Source organism: Acanthopagrus latus, chromosome 10 (genome assembly GCF_904848185.1).
Source record: "Acanthopagrus latus isolate v.2019 chromosome 10, fAcaLat1.1, whole genome shotgun sequence".
NCBI classification, from domain to species: Eukaryota; Metazoa; Chordata; class Actinopteri; order Spariformes; family Sparidae; genus Acanthopagrus; species Acanthopagrus latus.
This window is the reverse complement of record NC_051048.1, coordinates 5,120,198-5,141,054: the sequence shown is the minus strand read 5'-3', so window position 1 is coordinate 5,141,054 and position 20,857 is coordinate 5,120,198. Positions and strand designations below refer to the sequence as shown.

At 42.8% G+C, this 20,857-nt stretch overlaps 1 protein-coding gene across 2 annotated transcripts in view; it reads right to left on the bottom strand.

Annotated features, from left to right (window-relative positions):
• Positions 1–3,868: 3,868 nt before the first annotated feature.
• Positions 3,869–20,857, bottom strand: part of htr2cl1 (5-hydroxytryptamine (serotonin) receptor 2C, G protein-coupled-like 1) — a 129,280-nt gene continuing 112,291 nt past the window's right edge. For both annotated transcript variants that reach the window (XM_037113298.1, XM_037113299.1), the window contains 4 exons: positions 13,165–13,328; positions 12,911–13,064; positions 11,378–11,613; positions 3,869–10,653 (listed from right to left, as the gene is read on the bottom strand). In XM_037113298.1, the coding sequence (XP_036969193.1) occupies positions 10,081–10,653; positions 11,378–11,613; positions 12,911–13,064; positions 13,165–13,328 (1,127 nt within the window). In that variant the 3' untranslated portion in view covers positions 3,869–10,080. The remainder of the gene's footprint in view (positions 10,654–11,377; positions 11,614–12,910; positions 13,065–13,164; positions 13,329–20,857) is intronic.

Here is a 20,857-nt window from a genome sequence, read left to right as displayed (position 1 = left end):
GGGCTGAGCGGGCAGAGGAGCCGCTGCAGGCCTCCGGGAACATGTCGCTCACATGTGGAGCCTCATCTCCGTTTAATTAATGAACCGGGAGGCGAAAAAAAAAAAAACCATAATCAGCAGACGTTTTATTTATTACAGCTTAACCAGATAATTACACTGGCTGCATTCCACCTATATGATTACATGGTAAATAGACACATATAATTGATTTAAAACGAGGCTTTCTCCTGTATAAAGGCTGGAAGCTGGTGCATATTTAATTAAAACATCATGGGATTGTGAGGATGCACTCGACGTGCATTTTAAGACCATCTCATGGGAGTATGTGTGTAAAGAAATGTCAAAAAATACCAGAAATAATCGAAATTATATTGCATTGGGAAAGATATATTGCAAGAATGTGCATTAATGATGGTGGGTGTGCTTTCCACAATCCAAACCACACGTTCAAACAAACAACAAGACAATTCTAGCCTTTTTATTTTATGTTTATTATGAGGAAAAAAACTGTTTTTAGCTTGTCAGTTATTCTAAGAATCACCTTTCACACCTATTATCCTAACCCTGAGCAATTTATCAACCCTACCTGCATGTCAACAACTTGTAGGTCTGTGAAAATGCTGGAAAATAACTCAAACTGCACCTTTTTCTTTTAAAAAAGATGAATATATAGTGCAGTGCAGCTGCTATGAGTTGCTATTCTGCAGCTCCACCACTCAGCGGCGCTGTTGCCTCTTGTCAGCGCCTCCTCCTCCTCCTCCTCCTCCTCCTCCTCCTCCTCCTCCTACCGCTCCTCCAGCTCTGTCTCTGTCCATGGTGCTGATTTAAAGGCCACCGCAGACAAAGTCATACTGACGCTGTCCGTGGTGGTGATACAATTGCAGTTTTACATTTGTAGTTTAATTGAGCGTTTCCATTTCTTGCTTTCTCTAAAATATACACTACTTTGGTCCTGAGGGCATGCATGGGCTTCAAATTTCACAATAATGGCTCTAAAATAGTGAGATATTTACTTATGCCATACTTTGAAGCCAATTTGAGCTCTAAAGTCTTAATTTTTTACCACCAAACATGTAGATATCTTAACACAAATAACACAACAGCTCAGATAAACCACACAACACAGAGGGAGTGATCCAAACGTGCAGCAGCCACCAGAGCAACAACAGCAAATGTTGCGTTTGAGCTACTTTGTGGTAAAAATGGAATAATCTTTGTAGCCTAATATCTAAGAAACTAACTAAATAAATATCAAGGAAATTATTATTACTTTTTTAATTGCTAAAAATACTATAAAAAAGCTTAAAATGTTTCACAGACACAAACTTAACAGTCACGTGACGTAGACGCGGACAGTAGAAAAGAAAAGGCAGAATAAAATGTCAGTATCTCACAATTTAAGAGTTGTTATTAAAAAAACGTATGAAACTGGGTTACTCTACTTTTACTACAATACATTTTGGAGGCAAGTACTGTACTTCCTACTCTCTCTCCATTCATCTGATTTCTTTAATCACTAGTTACTTTGCAGATCGCTGCGTCAGACACATCAGGACACAAATTCTCAAACACTTTTATTTTACCAGCAACTGGAGTCAATCAGAAAAGAAAATGTAGCTAATGAAGTGCACAAAATATACTGTGCATGCATGTAAATTTGTGTATCATTTACTTTTGATACTCAGGAACATCTATTAAATACATATTATAGCAGATATGTAGGCTTATTGTTGGTGTGGGTTACTTTAACTGAGTGTTTTTCATAGAAAACCTAAAATAAGATCTGTAGTTGACTTCCTGGGGTCGATGCTGTGGTTAACGTGGTGCCATCTGGTGGCTGTAAGAGATAATCACACCTGATCAGAGGCTGTGCAGCACAGGATCTCTGCTTTTTGAAGATTCAGTTGGTGATTTATGACCTTTATCGATCTGTTCATTGGAAGAGCAGCAGAGAGTTTGCTTCAGGTGTCTGTGGCTTGTTTAGGAATATAGTTTTTGGTGCAAACAACACACAACCAAAACTGCAACAGCAGAACTTTTAATCATCACGCCATCTCGCTTACATGACGTCAATCAGCGTTGAACATCTGGACGTGGATCTGAACCTCTTTAAACATTAATGAAGTGTATCTTGTAAAAAAGACTCAGCACCTGTCGAGGTGATCACAGGCCATTTACAACCCTGCACTCATTTATTTTATGGTCCTTTTGTGCGATTAAACTTTAACGATTAAGCTATTTTTTTTTTTGCCTCTTTTGCCAAATCGAGTCCTCTGAAACTCTCGTACAATGTAATGTAGACTTTAATGTAACATAACCACACCTTTCATGTTTACTAGCCTGTACTCTTTGTTTGGGAACTCTACACTTTAGCACATACATAAAGTAATTCACAGCTCACTCCGAGGGCTTCCTGCGTGGCTCGACGGTTCAGGCGTGACACTGAAACACAGCCCAGGCTGACGACTTAACGAGCTCCCAGTTTGGCTCTTCTTTCACGCCGTTGTGAAGCACTTTGGATAAAAGCTCCCGCTGATCGGCAAAATGTTTGCGGCAGGAAATAACACGGTGGTTGAGCGGGCAGGGCAGCAAGCCAGAGCAGGGGGGCTGCGACCTATACTGTTATTATCACATCCCCCAAATTACACCGCTAGGTTTGTAGCTGTTAATCATCAGAGAGAGGTGTGGAAGCCAAGCAGTGAAGTGACTTTTATCAGGAGGGTTGGAGGATTGATACTGCACCAGGTTTGTAGCCCAAACTTTCTAACTTGAAGTGCCAAAACTGCAACTTAAAGGGATATTCCGGTGAAAATTTAATCCATGGTCTAACACACGTTAGACCGTCTAACACAAGTTTGCAGATCGCTAGCTTACGTAGTTTTAGCAACCTCAGAAAAGGTCGCATGATAACAATAGTTCAAGGCCTCAAATATCTGCTAGCTTTGCCGGATTTCTATTGAAGCAGCTCCAGCAGCTTGCTCGTTGTGGAGAAGCCCTGGTGAGTCGATTAGCGAGTGCAGTTAGAAATGCTCAGTTCCGTTCTTTTCCCTGTACCTCTCGATAATAACTGTCATAAACTAAACGACTCTTGTGGACGAATGCGATATGAAGACCACAATATCTTGCCAGTGACTCACAAAACAATATTTACCACCACTTCTAAAGCATGATTGCAAAATCTACAGTCAGGTGTATTCAACCTCTGCTGTACATTCACAGTTCAGTCAGGTTTAGGAAAAACACTCTTTTAGGAAACAAGGACACAAACACCATTTTTCCTATTCAAGCACAGCGGTGTGCAGGATGCATAGCAATTGAGGCAATTTATCTACCTGTGGTGATGTTAGATTAATATTAATGATTAATAATCATTTCCTCAGGCTGTGAGGCTTCTCTGTTCATCTTCAGCAATTCACCATAAAAAAGCTATTTGAATTTTATGTCTTAACCAACCCAGACGAGTTGGAATCCAGCCCCGAGGCAGACGGTAAGGACAGCAAATCTCCTCGTTGATGGTCTTGTTTGCTTATGTAGCTCATATAGAATCAAAAGATTCTCATGTCGGCACGATGTTGAGCGCTTTTGCCCCACAGTGAAAAGGGATCTGGGCTCAGAGCTTTTCTGTGTGGAGTGTGTTTGTGGGTTTTCTCCAGGTACTCTTAATTGTCTGTAGGTGTGAATGGTTTTGCGGCTCAGTGTCAGCTGGATCGGCTCCAGCGCCACCACGACCCTGAAAAGGACAAGCAGTTTCAGATAATGGATGTTTCAGAACCAGTTCTTAACCATGTTGTTGCTGTAGAAATAAGACAATTGTCCACACATCAGAATAATATTTTAATAAATAAATAGCAGCATCACACAGAAAAAAAAAAGAAAATATACATTGTGTGGATGATGGCGTAATCGCTGTATAAACTTAAGAAGATGCATCGTAGACAAACATTCACAATTAAAATGGTATAAAAAAAAAACAGCAACTGCGTAACAGAAGAAGGTCCAACACATAAAAAGAGAGCAAACTCACGAGCGCCGGATCATACAAGAGCGAGACAAACCAGACAACCGATCTGCTTCACAGGGTGCTGACACCTCAGCTCCAATAACGCAGGGCGCGGGGGAGGGGAAGGTGCATTGAAGAAGTTGGGTTTGCCGAACTCTTGGATAACCTGCAGCTCTGGCTACTTCTCAGAGACGTCTACTGACAGAGTGACGTGTTCGGGAGCTAGTTTAGAAGACGGTTCGGACAAAAGTGTGTTCAGATTTCACCATTTGGTCTGAAAAACGTTTGCTTACTTTTACTTTAACATTTAGATTTGAAACTTTCAGATGCTGTGTGATCTTGTGATTGATTTAAACTTCTGGATCTCTGAAAATTAAAAGGAGAAATCAACCCTCTGATTCTTTGTTCAGTGCTACGTACTTCTGTAATAAGGAATAGTTTAGCACGTCGGGAAATACTTTTAACAGTTTTTTTGCTGAGAGTTTGATCATGAAAGTGATATTGCTGTAAACATCAGCAGTCAGTTAGCATAGCTTAGCATAGAGACAGAGAGCAGGGGGAGACAGTTAGCCTGGCTCTGACCGTCGATACAAATTATCTACCCAGCAGCACCTCCAACACTCACAAATTAACAGGTTATACATTGATTATAAATTCATACAAAAACTAAAGTGTAAAAATTTGTTGACTTTTGTGCAGATGAAACAAATTAAATATAATATGTTAATTTGTGAGTTATAGTTTTTGGTCAGAGCCAAGCTAGCTATTTTCCCTCGCTTTCATGCTTATGCTAAGCTAGGCTAACTGCCTGTTGATTAAAACTTCGTAGTGGGAACAGACAAACATGAGAGTCGTATCGTCTCTTCTCGTCTAACTCCTGCAAGAAAGTGAATGAACACAATTCCTACAACTAGAGCTAAATTGATTTTGATAACCTAATAATTGTTAATCATTTTTCATGTAAAAATGACAGAAAATATGAATATTTTGTGGCTTTTCTCTGCTTTATATCATATTAAACTGAATATTTTTGGATTTTGGACTAACAAAACCTTTTTCAGGGATCTCTAACGATTAATCAATTAATCGAGAAAACAATCACCAGAACAGATCAAGAAAATGATTGCTTGTTGAAATCCTACCCACAATGTCAAAACATCCCTTTTATGTGTAATTTAGCTTCATGTGAGTTAAAAAAAGAAAGTTATCCTCACTGAGAGAGCACAAAATGCACATCACCACCTGCTCGCTCCATTTTTGGGTCGATTTCTCCTTTAAATTTTCATAAAAGCGCAGATTGTTTGACCGTGAAGCTATTTTCAAATGCACTACAAAGTGTTCTTCAGTTGGATAAATATGTGTTGCCTGCCAGCAGAAACAGTCCTATAGGGAGACAAAAAGCCCAAATCAGGCTTCCTGAAATGCATCGAGAAAGAAACTCTGTCAATAAACGTCTCCAGCTATTTCTATACACACCAGACGTGGATCAAATTATCAGCCGAGATCCGTTCAGACACTTTCTCTACGACTGATTGCTTTCATCTGTCTGGACTGCGAGCCGGACAGGATTGGCATCCACAGGGACGACCCCGCTTCAACCCGTCGTGCCGGACACGATCGATGAAGAAACAGAAGAGTTTCTGAATCAATCTCAGGTAGCAAATTTGAGCCGGGCCCGATACACACACACACACACACACACACACACACACACACACACACACACACACAGGTACACGGGAAACATATAGTTATTACACTGCGACATACTGAGTTGGCTGGCCTAGCTGTGGCTCTTCGCTTTGCCCACACCCGGATGGATCAAACCTGACCCATCCAGGCGAGTTCAGAGCGTCCCCTCCTCTCCTTTGTTCTCTCTTATATACGTTATGCATTTCCGATAAACACCGAAATGCCCGCAGGCTGTTTGCAATGTGCATTTTGTTGATTGCTCTTTGTTTGTTCTGTCCTTCCTTCCTTCCCTCCCGCACCGCTTTCGTTCCTTCTGAGGTTTAAAAATAAAAGAGAGAACAAATAAGCAGAGCGAGGCAGAGAGGACCTTTTTGAACATCGCTTCAAAAACATGCACGATGTTCGTCGGCAGCCGGCCTGCCAACGTTAGCTCATGTAAGACCTCTTCCCCCCCCTGTGGAGAGGAGAGTGGTGTGGGTGACCACCGTGTAAGTCCGTAGCATACAAAGAGTGGATAGATTATACAGAGGTGCACAGAATCAGGATGAAGCGACGCCCCAGTTCGCGTGTTTTCATCCTAATCGTATGCAGAGGTGGCTGCAGACCTCGGGGCTCCGGATTCCAGTGGTCCGCCGCAGGCTCTGACCGTTGCTCTGTGACTTTGAAGAGGGATTATTGATCGAGAATCTGTTGTACATTCAGGTGAAATTATGTCTCAGGTGGCTGAAGGGATTATTACCAAAATCAAATATTGATCATTGGTGGAAGTGGCATCTATTTTGATGAACTAATAGCCGAGCTGGCAGGAAAACTGTTTGTGATTCAGTATTTTGTGCGCTTAAAGGGGCACTTCTGTAAAAAGAGACAAATTAAAGAAGCTGAGATATCCTGACTTATAAGTCTCTAGTATGGTAGGAAAACATTTAAAGGGGCACTTCAACAAATGTAGTATCATGCTTCCATAAAGTTCAGGAACTAATCCAGATCCACTTGAAACGATTGATTAAAAATCGAAGCACCACAGGTTGAGACATCCTCACGTTTAGTCTCTAGTATGGGTCAAAGTCCCAAAACACTACAATTCCCATAATGCACCTCAAAAGATTATTTTAAAGGACGCCCTTAAATGTTGACCTCTAGTTTCAAAGGAGGCTTTCTGCCAAAGATATCGATAAAACTAACAATAAAATCTGTTCAGAGGTTTCAAACTCAAGGTGAGAATCCCCTGATGACATCACTATGACATCATCAGGGTTAATTATACATTCTTTGGGGGGGGGGGGGATGCTCCAGAGCCAAAAAAAGACACTGAACCTGATGTGTAAACTTGTTGAAAGTGCCCCTTTGTGTGATGTCTTAAAATGTGACTTTACTGGACGCGGTTCTTTTTAAATACAACCACTTAAAGGAACAGTTCATCCAAAAATACAAATTCAGTCATTATCTTTTCACGCCCACGCTGAAGGAAAGCCGGATGAGGTTGTGCAGTCCCCAAATTTGAGCAAAATAACGTTGCAACATGACTTCTTATCGGCAGGAGGTAAATAAAGGATGACCGCATTTTCACTTCTATGTGAACTGTTCCTTTAACAACAGTTAAAGCGTTTTTACCCTTGAGGTGATTTTTGTTTTCATCAAGAAATCTAAATTTGCCACCATGACCTGCTTCCTCTAAACTCCTCACATCATCTAACCCTTTTTCTTAAGTGGTATTCTTGCAGATATGTCAGACGACGGAGCCGCGGCGTGGAGGAATCGCGCCGCCTGTCAGACGTCGATAAGACGAGAGAGGAGGGAGGGCGAGAAGATCAGCGTGAACATCAGGTGAGGGTGGAGCGACTTGTCGGGGGTTCTGTCTCTTAGCGGATCGACTTTCTGTCTGGTTTACGCAACGGATGGAATCTCAAAAGGTTTTCAGGTCTTTGGGTCGAGGGCGAGCAGATCAGGGAGGCTGATTTTGGCGAGAGATACCGGGCGAGCGTTTGATCACACAAACCATCATCAGAGCACAAATGTAACAGAGGTTTGGCCTAAATGTAAACGTCCGTCTGTCCTTTGTGCTGATTTAGAGGATTCTGACTTGTAGAAAGAATGAAAATCATGCAGCTGAGGTGTTTTTGGAGGGTGAAGCCCGTCCTTAAATAAAAATATGAGGTAAATACTCTGTCACGTATGTCATCTGTGCGTTAAAGGGGAGACACTGCAGGTTAAAAGGGTCAGCTGATAGATATCAACATGAAACTTCTGTTGAATCAGTCTAACAATCTCTACAAGGTCCGAACACTGACAGCTACACTGTGTTTAAGAGCTGGAGGACAAATAATGTCTTTGTTGCTGACGCCGATTCATCTACACGAGGCATTTTGTCGAGGCAGCAGTGTGTTTGTACGCTGTTTGATGTCGTCTCAGAAGGTCGACTTTAATCCTGAAATGTCAAGTTTATTCTCAACATTTTGACTTTTTTTCTTGAAGGGCATACTGATAAAAAAAAAAAACAAAAAAAAACCTTCACAATTCTCTTCTGTAGAAAATACTCTCAACAGACCTGAGAGAAATCCATTTTCATTGTGTTTTTAGGGGAATTAAATCATGTATAAGTCAGGTTATGAAAGATGTATGACACAAAACCTTTGGAATATGGAATAAACTTTGGAGGTTTGGTGAATGTAGGCGCTGCTGACGTAGAGATTTTCTCGGTTTCAGGGTGAGAACATTCGTTTCATTTTGAAGATGTGTGCTGCAAAATCTGACAACTTGGGGAAAAAACTCTTCAAAGACTTTTTATCGGACTTTTTATAGATTCTGAGATAAAAGTCAGAATACAAACATTTTCAAACCAACATTGGTGATTGGGATACAATCCTTAACTAACAGACGTCACCATGAAACCAGCTGATTACTGACATTAAGACACTTATTTTTGGTGTTACAAGTTCTCTTATATTTTATGTTTAAATGCGCAAATCAAGCGATCTACGCTCCGTAACGTATGTGACAGCTTTGGGGTGTCCTTATTTTTGAAGCAGTTTTAAAGTTCAGAGCTTAAAATAATGGGATATTCCCCATTAAGGTTAAATTAATGTGCCTTTTCTCAAGTGGCTAATGCTATTTAATTGAAATGCACACATCACAAAGTAAGTCTGGACTGAAATAAACGCTTAAATGTGTATTTAAGATGTTTTTTATGAGAGCAAAATAGCTGAAACATCTCTAAATTAACCTGAAAAGTGTGTGAAACCTGTGGTGTCTCCCCTGTGTTTGACTCTAACACCCTGAATCCTTTATCAGTTTCCTTTTCTTGCTCAACACTGTGATTGTTTTATAGGTTGGACGCATGTTAGTGTCAGAGTTAAGTGTGATTTGATCGATCTTGGAGCTTTAACTTTTGAAGAGTCTGAGGAGTTGACATCTTTGCGCACCCTTACATTTAAAACTTCAGATTTAATCACCTTCACCTATTCTGACTTTTAAGATTTCTCCCTTTTTATGTTGAACTTATTCGAGGTTGTGTGTTTGCATCGGTCAGAGCCCGGCAGCTGTGTTGGACTGAAGGCCTGCGCCATGTTTTTAGCTCTATGAACGCCCTCGTCTGATCCGAGGGGAGCACCCTCTCTGCGTCGTGCCACCACCAGATGGCACTGTGAGTCCACCAGAGGCCGGTGGTCGTTGTACATTCCTTCATCTTGGTCCTCTCAGCGACACTTTTTTGTTCGACCGCAGCCTCGAGAGACTCCCTGTCGGCTGAGCAGTTTGATTATACATGCTGGAAAAAGGTTCATTCGGGTGTATTTTTTTATGAATGTTGTTGTCAAGCTTGACCGGCACAAAAATAGATTTTTGGTTTGCCTGGCGTGGAGGCTGGATCCACGTAACACCAGAGCTCAGACTGCATTCTGACTGAAGGCGGCGTGACGTCATAGTTTGACCCCCGGTGACCTCGGCGTGGTCGGTGCTTGACTCCGTAACCTGCATCAGTGGGACTGCGTTGAGGGCCGCGTGACTTCATACCAGGTTAACAAGGAGAGTAAGCGCTTGTCCACTTCGTCCCTGATCACCTTAGGCCCCCACATTCTGCTGAGCAACGGCTTAGCAAACGCTTTCATGAAAACCGACATTTGGACACCACGTGGAAAACAAACACGTCTGAAAAATTTCACTCCGAAACTCCCTCCGGAGATCATGCTGTTCTGTTCCTCTAACGTGTACGTGTAGTGCACTTCGTTTTGGTGACCAGTCCTTTCACAATAAAAGCACCCTCTTGCAGCCGATGCGAAACGCCGGTTGGCTCCCAGCACCAGCTCGTCGAAACGTTGCTCGGACCAGCGTCTGCAGGTTAAAAAGAAGACATGAAACAAACCCCCAAAAACACTAAAAAAAAAACCACGCAATCACACGCTGCTTGTGTGTTCTCTGGGGGCGGGGCTGTAGCTCATGAGCGACAGCTCCTGCTCCACCTCCGTCTCCGGCTCTGTTTCCGAGAGCATGCCGGCATTGTGGCACTCGGAGAGGCTCTGCGACGCTATTCCGATTTGTGTCCCGTCGTCGGTCATGTCCTCGGGGTCCACCGTCAGCCTCCCGTTGTCCCCCCTGCCTCCGTTGCGACAGTTACTATTGCGGTCCATGCCTGCTTTGCCGTGACTGCTGATCAAAAGTGGCGTCACGGCGTGCGACGGGCACGGCGGGGGGACCAGGAGGGTTTTGCAACTCTGTCCGGCCGCGTTGGCCCCCACTTTGTAGCGGCACCTGATGTAGCTGGAGAACGCTCTCCTGTAGGTCTTGTTGAAGAGGGTGTAGACCAGAGGGTTGACCCCGGACGAGATGTAGCCCACCCACACGAACACGTTGAGGAGGTCGTGAAGCAGCGACTCGTTGCAGGAGCCGCGGCACAGGACGAAGGTGACGTTGGTGATGAAGAAGGGACACCACATGATGAGGAAGAGGAAGAAGACGATTCCCAGGACCTGATGAAGGAAGAAGTGAAGAGTATTAACACGTACTTTCTTCTTTTTACTTGCAACTAAAATGCCATTTCTCTCGGGGGGGTTTAACTTCTTGAATGTCCTCTAATTAAAATACATACATCATATATAGATTGATGTTTTTTAATATCCGACTTGCTGTGCCACGTCTGCTGAGATTTACATTTTTAATTTAGGTATAAGAGCGTCTTAGCCTCCGTCCAACATGAATCTGAATGCCACCGCTGAGTTCCCTGTGACTCCAGAGACGCTTCCAGCTTTTTTGAGGGTGTTGTGAGTGTCTGGTTGGATTTGATAACACGAGCTCTTCTAACCATTGGAAACTTCTGCGCGTTCCTCAGAGGAACGTGTCTTGAATGAAATACATGTCGGGTTGATGCCTCCAAACACAAAGCATTAAATATCGATGGGAGCCTTCGATATGAACATCTGCATACTGACAATCGATATGAAACATGCTGGGACAGACTTAAAACAGAACAAAAATTATCCAATTTAGCAACTTTTAGCTCATTGTTTTGGTGATTTTGGGTTGTGGAGGTCATTTTGATTAAAAACAGCATCCATTGCCAGCTTTGTCTGACTTGATACTTGAAGCTCAGGACACGTGTTGGTGCATTTATCTGTTTATCTCTGTCTCGGCGCCGGTCGAACGACTACACCTTAAATCACCTGACAGGCACTCAGCTCCGCTCTGCAGTCTCACCTTGGAGGCCCGCCTCTCGTTCTTTATGGCCTGCATCATCCCCCGTCGGCCGTGGCAGCCCGACACGTCGCTCCGCGATGGCCCCGCTGCCGGCGAGCTGAGCTGAGACGCCACCTCAGAGCTGGGGATGATGCTGATGCTGTCTGGTGTGGAGGCGCTGAGCAGTATGCCGGGCTCGGCTCCTTTCAGACAGCTCAAGGTGTTTCGTCTGCTCTGAGGAGGCGGGGGCTTTAACTCTGCGGGAGGAGGAATCAAGGTAACATTCAAATATGATTTATAAACTGAAAATATGTGGTGTGTAAATACAACGTATCAGTTGTCCAAAGTGTCTGTTGTCACCATTACCAGGAGCACTGCAGCAGAATTCACCAGGACAACAACCAGAGAATCTGTGTCAGCTTCTTTGTTAACAACACTGCTGACATTTTGTCTGGAGGACGACGACATGTGAAAAGGTCACACAGGAGGAGGAAATTTCCTCGCGCTTTCCTCTCTGTCTGCGGTGCCAGAGGATGAGGTGGAAAATGGGTAAAAAAAAAAAAAGTGCCACATCAAGCAATTTCATGTCTGTCGGAGAAGCTGAGGCTCAGCATGGATTCAGGGACGAGCCGTCTGTGTGCCCTCCAACCTGATCGGAAAGACACGCGCCCATAACGCTGCAGACTGCTGGTCAGTTGGATGATATATAGTCTGATTTTTTTGCCTTATCCACAACTTTTGACAATTAAGTGTAAGAGATTAAACTTTCTGCTTCACCCTGGACCCCCGAGTAGCAGTTTCTGGCCTGTTAAGCTATGCTAATGTTAAGTCAACGCTAGCAGATTTACCACTCGAAATTCGTAGTCATTTTTATAGATATAATTAATTTCTATTCTAAGACATATTTAATTAGTTGTGGCTAGCTAATGAAGCTTCAAGGCTAGTGTAAGCCTACCTAGTAAGCTAGTTGGACGAAGTTTTTAACTTCTTTTTGTACTTTTGGAAAGGTTACAAAGACTACAGCACTAATGTGTGGAGAAATCTTTTCCTTTGCTGTGTCTTCTTACGGTTGCTAAGCTATCGTTAGGATAAAATGATCCACGCGCTGCGTTAGCTAAACTAGCTCCTCCATTAACCTGTCCGCCTTTTTTTGCAATGACAGGCGTTTTTTATGGTTGTGTTCTATTCTTCTTGTCGTACAGCCAAAATAGTTGAGAGTGACTTGATGATGGAACCATTTTTCATTATTAAAATGAAGATTGAAAAAAAAGATTGAAAAGCTTGGCCCTCAAGAGTTTAATCAACCATCCCAAAAGTCCAAAACAACAACAGCTTCAATCTGTTTTGTGCTTCTACTTGGTTTCATTAATGGATTTTTGAGGTTTGTTGAGGGATTAAAATCTCCAGACAGGGAAAAGAAGATAAAGTACCAACATACGGCACAACAGACGGATGAAAACGAGCCACTGATGTTGTTTCCGTCCTTCATTTACAAAACAACTCTGTTGAAATCAAACCACATCTCAGGAGCTAAACTACCTGCTCAGTTTGTACCTTGTGAGTCTGAAGGTGAGAGTGTGTTGATCTGAGGGAGGTGGAAGGTGCTGGCCGGAGGCTGTAATGTATTTGTCATTGCTGGTGTGTGCAAAGGCTGCTGGGAGGAAGTCTTTGCCTCGTACAGGAAGACAGTGGCCTGCCTCTGGAGCACCTGGGGACGACACGGAGCAAAGATAATGGAGGATGTGAGAGTTATAAACAAAAGGAAAGGTAAAGTCGGGACATGAGGGGGCACACACAGACCAGGATACCTGTATGGTGAGGCAGTACGTCACCACCATGATGACCAGTGGGATGAAGAAGGCCACGAAGGAGCCAATCAGCACGAAGCGCTCCTCGTTGAGGACACAGCTGCCGTTGACGAAGACCTTGTCCTCGTTGTGGAGGCCGATCACCGGGATGGGCATCGATACACCTACAAAGAGATACAGAGAGAGGACGGGTCAGAGGAAATCAATGTTTCCTACTGTTTGACTGCATCCTGAGTCCAGGGGGCTCGTTACAGACACACTGTGAAGTCTGTCACCTCAGCTTAACTTTGGATGATGTTTAGGATTTTCTGGCATTACAGACGCATGTTTCCTAACTGCATTTAGGAAAGAATAACCCTAAGCTAACACAGAAATTAGCTGGTTAGAGAGGCTATCATCAAAAATTGCCCAAAAAATCTTCATGAAAGTGGTAATAAATAGGTTATGTATAGGTGCTATGAAGAAAAAACGAAAAATGGTGGGTTAATAAAAAGGCAATAATTTAGAGGTGATGTTATGGTTGTGGTTTCCTAATATTCTTCCATAACAAGAGTGTATGCTTTTAGAAGAAAATCTGAGAAATCACAATCAAAATCTACAAGAAAATTTGGCTTTAACACTCTTTAATCTTTTGTAAAATAATGGTGTGATTTCCTGTCAGTAAACAGACCCATTTATCCATGAACCACAGGGGTCATAAACACGAATCAGAGCGCAGGAAAAACACTTGTTTCCACTTAATTTTATGGTTAAATTACTTTTTTTAAAAAAAAAAAAACCCTGAGCATTTTACTGGAAAGTGCGGCGCTAAATCATTTCCCTGCAGCCAACCCCGAACACATTTGGACATTTGAAACATCACATGACTTCATTATCCTCCAATTTTTATAAATTGGACATGCTAGAGACTCTTTTCATTATAATTACAGTAGTTAAAACAACACAGATGGAAAACGAGCGCTACACCTGTTATGAATCAATATGCTGTGAAGAGTATCAGAGAGTCAATGTGTAATGGATGTTCATGGTGTTATAATAGCTGCTCCGGTGCTCTTGCAGGGCATCGACCAAACAAAACGCTGAGGTGAGAGCGAGCCTTTCTGGACCGAGCTGATTTTTCTGACCCGTGATAATAACTCCGACTAATGCGCTGCTTTCTCTTTTCAAAAGAGTGCTCCTGTTTGAAAGCGCTGGCTGACCTGGGATCTGTTTTAGACACTGAGGAGGAAAAGAGGCACTCTCCTGGCAACAGAAAAGCGCCTCACGGACAAAGACGTCAGACGTCCTCTCCGTCTGAGCTGCGTCCTGTCCACGGTGTGGGCTGGCATAATTCATTTAGGTCCAAGGTACATCATTTTCTACCTCACAGCTGCCGACCGGGCGGACATTAAAACACAATTTGGAGCCGTGGCAGCTCTCCTCATGCAATCATTGCAATCTAGTGTACTCACAGTGCCCGGGAGGAGGAATGTGTTTGCATTAATTGTACACATTTTCTCTCTGAATGTTAAAATAATCTGTGATGTGCAAATTGTCCTGACTAATGAGGCTGTCCAGTGGTCTGAGTGGAGTCGTGATCCATTCATACTGTCTCAAGCAACATTCGCAGGTGTTGCAGGGACTCAAGGCCGAGGACGTCTTGTGTTGTTGTTAAGTTCCCTCATGGCAAACAGATAAAACTGTTAAGTCTTGTTTTGCAAGGTGAGTCTGTAGCAGAACGCTGTGAGGACAAGGGAGAGGAAGCGAAGGGCAAAGGTGTCGATTTACCAATTACCAGTCGATCGATCGAGAAAGAATGAGTTCAAAGATCAAATCAAATTCCGAATCAAATCGAGGTCGCAGGACCGAAGAGAAAGGGGTCGGGACCTTGGAGTAGTGGAAGGTAATAGATTGCCGGGTCGACCCCGAACATGCTGTGGAGATTATGTATCTCATCCGGCCTGGGAACCAGTGACGGAGATAAAAAACCAGTGCCAGAGAGAAAGACGTCTGGACTACCTTGCTTACACTGGACACCAAATAAGCAGAGGAAAATGGATGGATTGATGGCAAACACCACAAACGTTTACCTCAAACTGGTTTTTGATTAAAAGGAAAGAACAACTGGGCTGTAAAATGGAGACAAAAGGGTACAGAATCAAGGGGGGGTCCACCTGGGATGGCAGGTATCACCGTTAGGACCTCTGGAGACGTCAAGGAAGATGGGTGCCACTGGGATTGAAACATCAAGTTCAGGCGGACCGACCAGCAACCTCTGGCTGCTTCGTCACACAACGTTCAATCTAACTTCTCGCACACAGGTTTCACAACACGCTGAGCTGTTTAAACTCAAACTTCAGCAGATTCCACTCCCTCGGGTGTTGGCTGTTATCTGCTGAAGCCAAAGCTGCTCGCCCACGCTGTGAACGCACGGAGCGCGCAACCGCCACACTCGCTCTGTTGCAGATCGCAGCGTGGCTCGACTAAAGGGGCTCCGCTGCTGCCGGAGGAAGATTGTTGTACCTGCTGAGGGAAATCGGGAAAAATCATCAGGGTATGAGCTGCTCTGAAAAACATTTCCCTTGTGTACGGCGCACACCCCCCTGAACCCAAAGAGAAGACTCCAGCTAACCTCGGGGAATAGAGGAAATGAAGCATGCTTATGATTTGTACCTTATAGAAAAGAGTAATGGAGGGAATCTTGGAAGTAGAGAGAGAGAGGAGAGTTTTATCTTGACTGCTGTAGATTAAAATATGTTAGCGAGATCACACTTGAAACAGAAGAACAGGAAAGTTTGATCAATCTAGTCAGTGCATGGGCATCAGTGCATCCTCTAGTTGAGACAGTCAAGCTAAATACTTCTGCACCCGAACGTTGACTGCCATGTTTGAGGCGACACATCTAGTGTCAACACGAGACACCTGTCAAGTAAAAGACTGCTGTTCCCTTCCTGGTTCAACCACCTAATTTAGTGACAACCGGAACATTTGGGAACATGTCGTCTCTGTGGCAACAAATCCTGATATTTTCTTATAAGATTACAAGACATTGGGACGTTTCCCAGTCATGTTTGTGGTGACAGAACCAGATGTTTCAAGCCAAAACTAAATCTTTTCCTAAGCCCTAACAAAACCCACCATCAAAAAAAATGAGCTGTTGAAACGTATCCACTGTTTGCAGAAACACACAATGACAACGTTATTCTAGCGGCTGGGCTGAAGATCATTTTACTACTTTTGCAAAAAGTCGCAAAAACAACCTCTTAACTTTCCTTTCACCTCAAAATATTAACTAACAACAACCAAGAGTTTGTTCTTCCAAGTGGTGCCAGGCTGCCAGTCCGATATACACTTATGGTTTCATTATTTTATAGCCATTACATTGTGCTATCAATCTTTATTTGATAATGATACATTAAAGACAGAAAGTCGTGTCTATTGCCAGATTAATAGCATCGAGGCTTTTAAAACTGTGAGATAAGACGTTGTGTGATGATAACTGGAATTACTGTCCAAGACATCCGACCTGTAACGTTCATAATGTAGCAAGAACGGTTACATAACGGCGACGTGTTACGTAACCTGTGGTTGTGCTGTACCTACAGGTCCTGATGGACTGAAACAAACTCCAAGTCGAACGGAGTGTGTTCTTACACCCGAGATAATGGCTGCCAGGATCTTCTGTCGCTAATCCTTCAGCATTGATCTCTGTAAGCCCTCGCAGACCTCAATCACCCCAGCATGTAGTGGGGCAAAAACCTTCAGAGGGGTCAAGGAAATGGCAACGGGAAAAAAAAACAGGGGATTTCTTATAATTCAGACGGTGGTGAAGGACTGCAGAGGAAGACGGACGGATGTAAAGCTTCACCTACGTCAATCAACTTGATCTGTTGCTGAAGCTTGTAAGAGTTTTTTATCTCTCACAGCAGCAACAACTTTTCACAGAGATATGCATCAAAAGACAAAAGACTGTTGTTGTTGTTGCTTTCCTGTGTGTATATTTTGTTTCTGCGCTGATAACACTGAGGGTAATTCCTGTATAAACTGATCTTGAGAAGAGATAGTTGCTGAAAACATGTTTTGTTTTTTAAAAGGTGCAAGGAAATTTGCAGGTTAGGGACTGGGCACAAACTAATTTATCATTACAGATAAAATCAGGAGTCAAACAATCAGGAATTGTTAAACTGTGATATTGAAGTGAGTCGATATTGTTTAATTACTTGGTTATTTTGATGATCAAATTAGATTAAAACATCTTAAATTCTTTTTTATTCATCAGCTTTGGACAATATTTTGAGTTTTGGGAGCAAGTGTTGCAGTTTTTCTCTCTAAATCAAGGTTATAGTCGAAATAAATTGTTGATAAAGCCAGAGAGAGTCTTTAAATTTACATTTTAACACCCACAGCAATAATTTCCATTCAGTCCCTTGGAAGCTCAGAGTCAAGCACTTCGACACGATCGGTTCCTGGTGGAATAAAAGGGATCAAACTGCACACCAGACTTCGATTAACTCTACACTGAGATCAATAGATTATATTGGTAATTTACTTGCTGTTGAACACTGACAATAAATGGATCCAGCGTCTGTCACCTCCAACATATATTGTCTTGTACATTTGTATCCAAAAGTACCTTATAACTTTTGCAGCGCTTTGAATAGTTGCATATTTTCATTATTTTCGCTTCTGCAGCGTTACAAAGGTTTGCTAGCAGATGTTCCCCGAGCTACCAAACAAGTCCGCGGGCTGTGATGATGTTCTTCAGACTGGAGAGAGGACTTTGTACGTTTTTAAGGTGCACAACACAAAGTGAATAAACATTTACATCCATCTGCTGTTTTTCCTTATTTGGATCAGCCAGGTGAGGCTGAAGGAAGACAGCGATCCACCTCATTGATTTCATACTCTGAAAAGCATTTGGGTCACGGTGGAGAGGTGTGAATAAATTAGTAGAGAAGTGGAGAGAATTTAGATGATTTCCAGCACAGCAGAACCTCTTTTCTTCCTGATTTAGGAGCTGATTTGGACTCATCCCCAAAAACCAGTAAAATACATGGTAATTTGCCCACGATTGCGACTCCTCTACCAAACTTGTGTCTCGATTGGTGCTTCACTTTAGCTGAGAGTGGCTACATCAGATCTAAGTGGTGTGAGGAGGAAAAAGGAGTCGGAAAATCTCCCTTTTTAAATGTAATCAACCCTCTGTTGGACGTTTCCTGTCTAATCCTCGAGCACTGATCGGCGTAAGCCCTCTCAGACCTCAATCACGGCCCGACGTTGTGCTGCGGAACCTCTCGAGGGGGTCAAAGAAAAAAGCACAGGGTTGTCTTATGATTTGAAAGCAGCCGGCAGGCATTGAATGTTTGCAGACTGAGGCGAGAGTGAAGTAAAACTCTACCTGGTATCTGGAGGTGTCAATCATCTCCGTCTGTCAAGGCCACTTTAAAGAGGAAAAACAACTCAACAACAGTTGGAGGAAACTCACTCCGGAGGAAAATACCTCAGCTTTTGCTGGGAGTGGATGTTCCAACCCACACAAGGATGTGAAAAAAGAGGAAAACACAACTTGTTTATATCAATATTGTACCCTGGGAGGTACATCTGCTGTCACTGAGAGGCTTTCAGACAGGTTGTGGAGTAAAGTTATTATATTTACTGTCACCGTAACCCTTAAGTTTCCAGTTGACTGCAGTGGAAGAGGAAGATGTTCTGCTTTAATCTAAAGACTGGATGTTCTCTGGAGGCTATCAGAGGGAAGATCCTATCGTTCTTGCTTTGCCGTGTACATTTTATGTTTGTTTCTGATAACATCGAGGTGAATTCCTATACATTTACTGTTCTTGGTCAACCCTGAGAGTTGGTTGGATCTCCGGAATAGATAACTGCTGTAAAAATGTGTTTAAAGCGGCAAGGAAACTTACAGGTCTCAGACAAGTGGGAAGGTTTTAAAATATATATATATATATATATATATATATATATATATATATATATATATATATATATATATATATATATATATACATTTCAGTCTTAACTGCAATTGAGCTTATTTGTACTCTATCCACCCCACCACCTTCATATGTAGACTCTTTATATTATGCCACTTGACTTCCTCCTTTGCGCCATCATACTTTAAACGGCCACTAGAGGTCACTGCCTAACAATAAATGTAAATATGAGCTGTGAAGAGGTGATTTCACAAAAAAAAAATGCTGTTATGTCGAGGACGTGCAGAAAAATGCACACAAAGAATTTACATGTGCAGCAAAGTATCTGTGCTTTGTGCAGAAAAAGCTCAATCTTTAGATTAATAAATGACTCGTGTTTATCAAAGGTGGATATTGCTCAATGTTTCATATCGTATCATTTACGTTGTTGCATGTAAGGTTATCTCTGTTAGTGAGTTGCACTATGTCATCAACAATCAGCTCTGAGGTCAGCGAGTTCTCACACACGCAGGAAAATAAGTGTACATTTCTTCTGGAAGAACCTTCAACCAGTCTACTGTAACGACCTAGAGCTGCATTTACTGTAAGGTCGGAGCAAACGATACGCTCAGATCTGTGTGTGTGTGTGTGTGTGTGTGTGTGTGGCTGTACTAAGTGTGAAGCCCTCCCGGGTCCTAAAGGGCACGAAGCAACATCAGCACAAGCTGGAGGTCAAACAGACAGAGAGACAGAGGGAGGTCTGAAAGGAAAAAAAGTTTTAAAAGTCATCTGATCCCTCAACACCTTCCCTCAGAAGGAGGCTTGAACTCCCTGCCCGACAACACACACACACACACACACACACAAACCAATTACTCCTGGCTATTACACAGCTGAGAAGACTTCTCTAACAAGGGGAGATATAGAAAAAAGGGGAGAGGAGGTGATCACACAATCTCCTCGCTGTACCTCTAATAACACTTTCCACACATTTCCTGATGACACAGTTGTTAAAGATGAAAATGAGAAGCGCAGCGATCAGGAAAGAACGTGATGCAAATCAGCCTCGACTGTAACGAGAAGCTGTCAGACGCTCTGAGCGTCAACAAGCAGACCGGGCTTCCAGTGTCTCAGGGAGTCAGGAGGTGTGCTGATGGGACCCTTGGAGAAAGAAAGCGCCAGAGGATCCCGAAAAACTCATTAAATTTAATAACACTCATCAATCTGGAAACTCTGTCTGGGCCTGAAGGGGACGGACGGATTAACAGTTCCACAATAAAATAAAACACACCACAAATCCAACATCAGAAATGACCATAAAAACAAATCACATCCTGGAAGTTTTCCAAAAGGTTAAAGGATAATGTCACTCAAAATACAAATGGAGGAAAAAGGATTCATGCGGCACTAAAAGTATTATTTCTCTTCTAAAACAATGCCAGTGAAAGCACCAAAAAGTCCAACACCTCAGTCAAAAAGCTGTCCACGCACTGCTTTTAACGTCACCATCAGTCGCTCTCAGGTGATGCTGTCACAGAAGTTAAGGAGCGCGTTGAAAACAGACACATTTAACTTATTAAAGGAATTAAGCTACGTTAATTTCACACTGGATTATCCACAGCAATAATTATTTTCTTAAGAGAAAATCAATGATGTGAGGACCTCTTATTAAATTCGAGCAGGGTTATTTTAAAAGCAGAGAGAATTAAAGTTACACTGTCAAACCAAAAGAGGTAAAATATTCAAGGAGACGGCATTCTCAATGTAGGCTGTGCTGAAGCTAT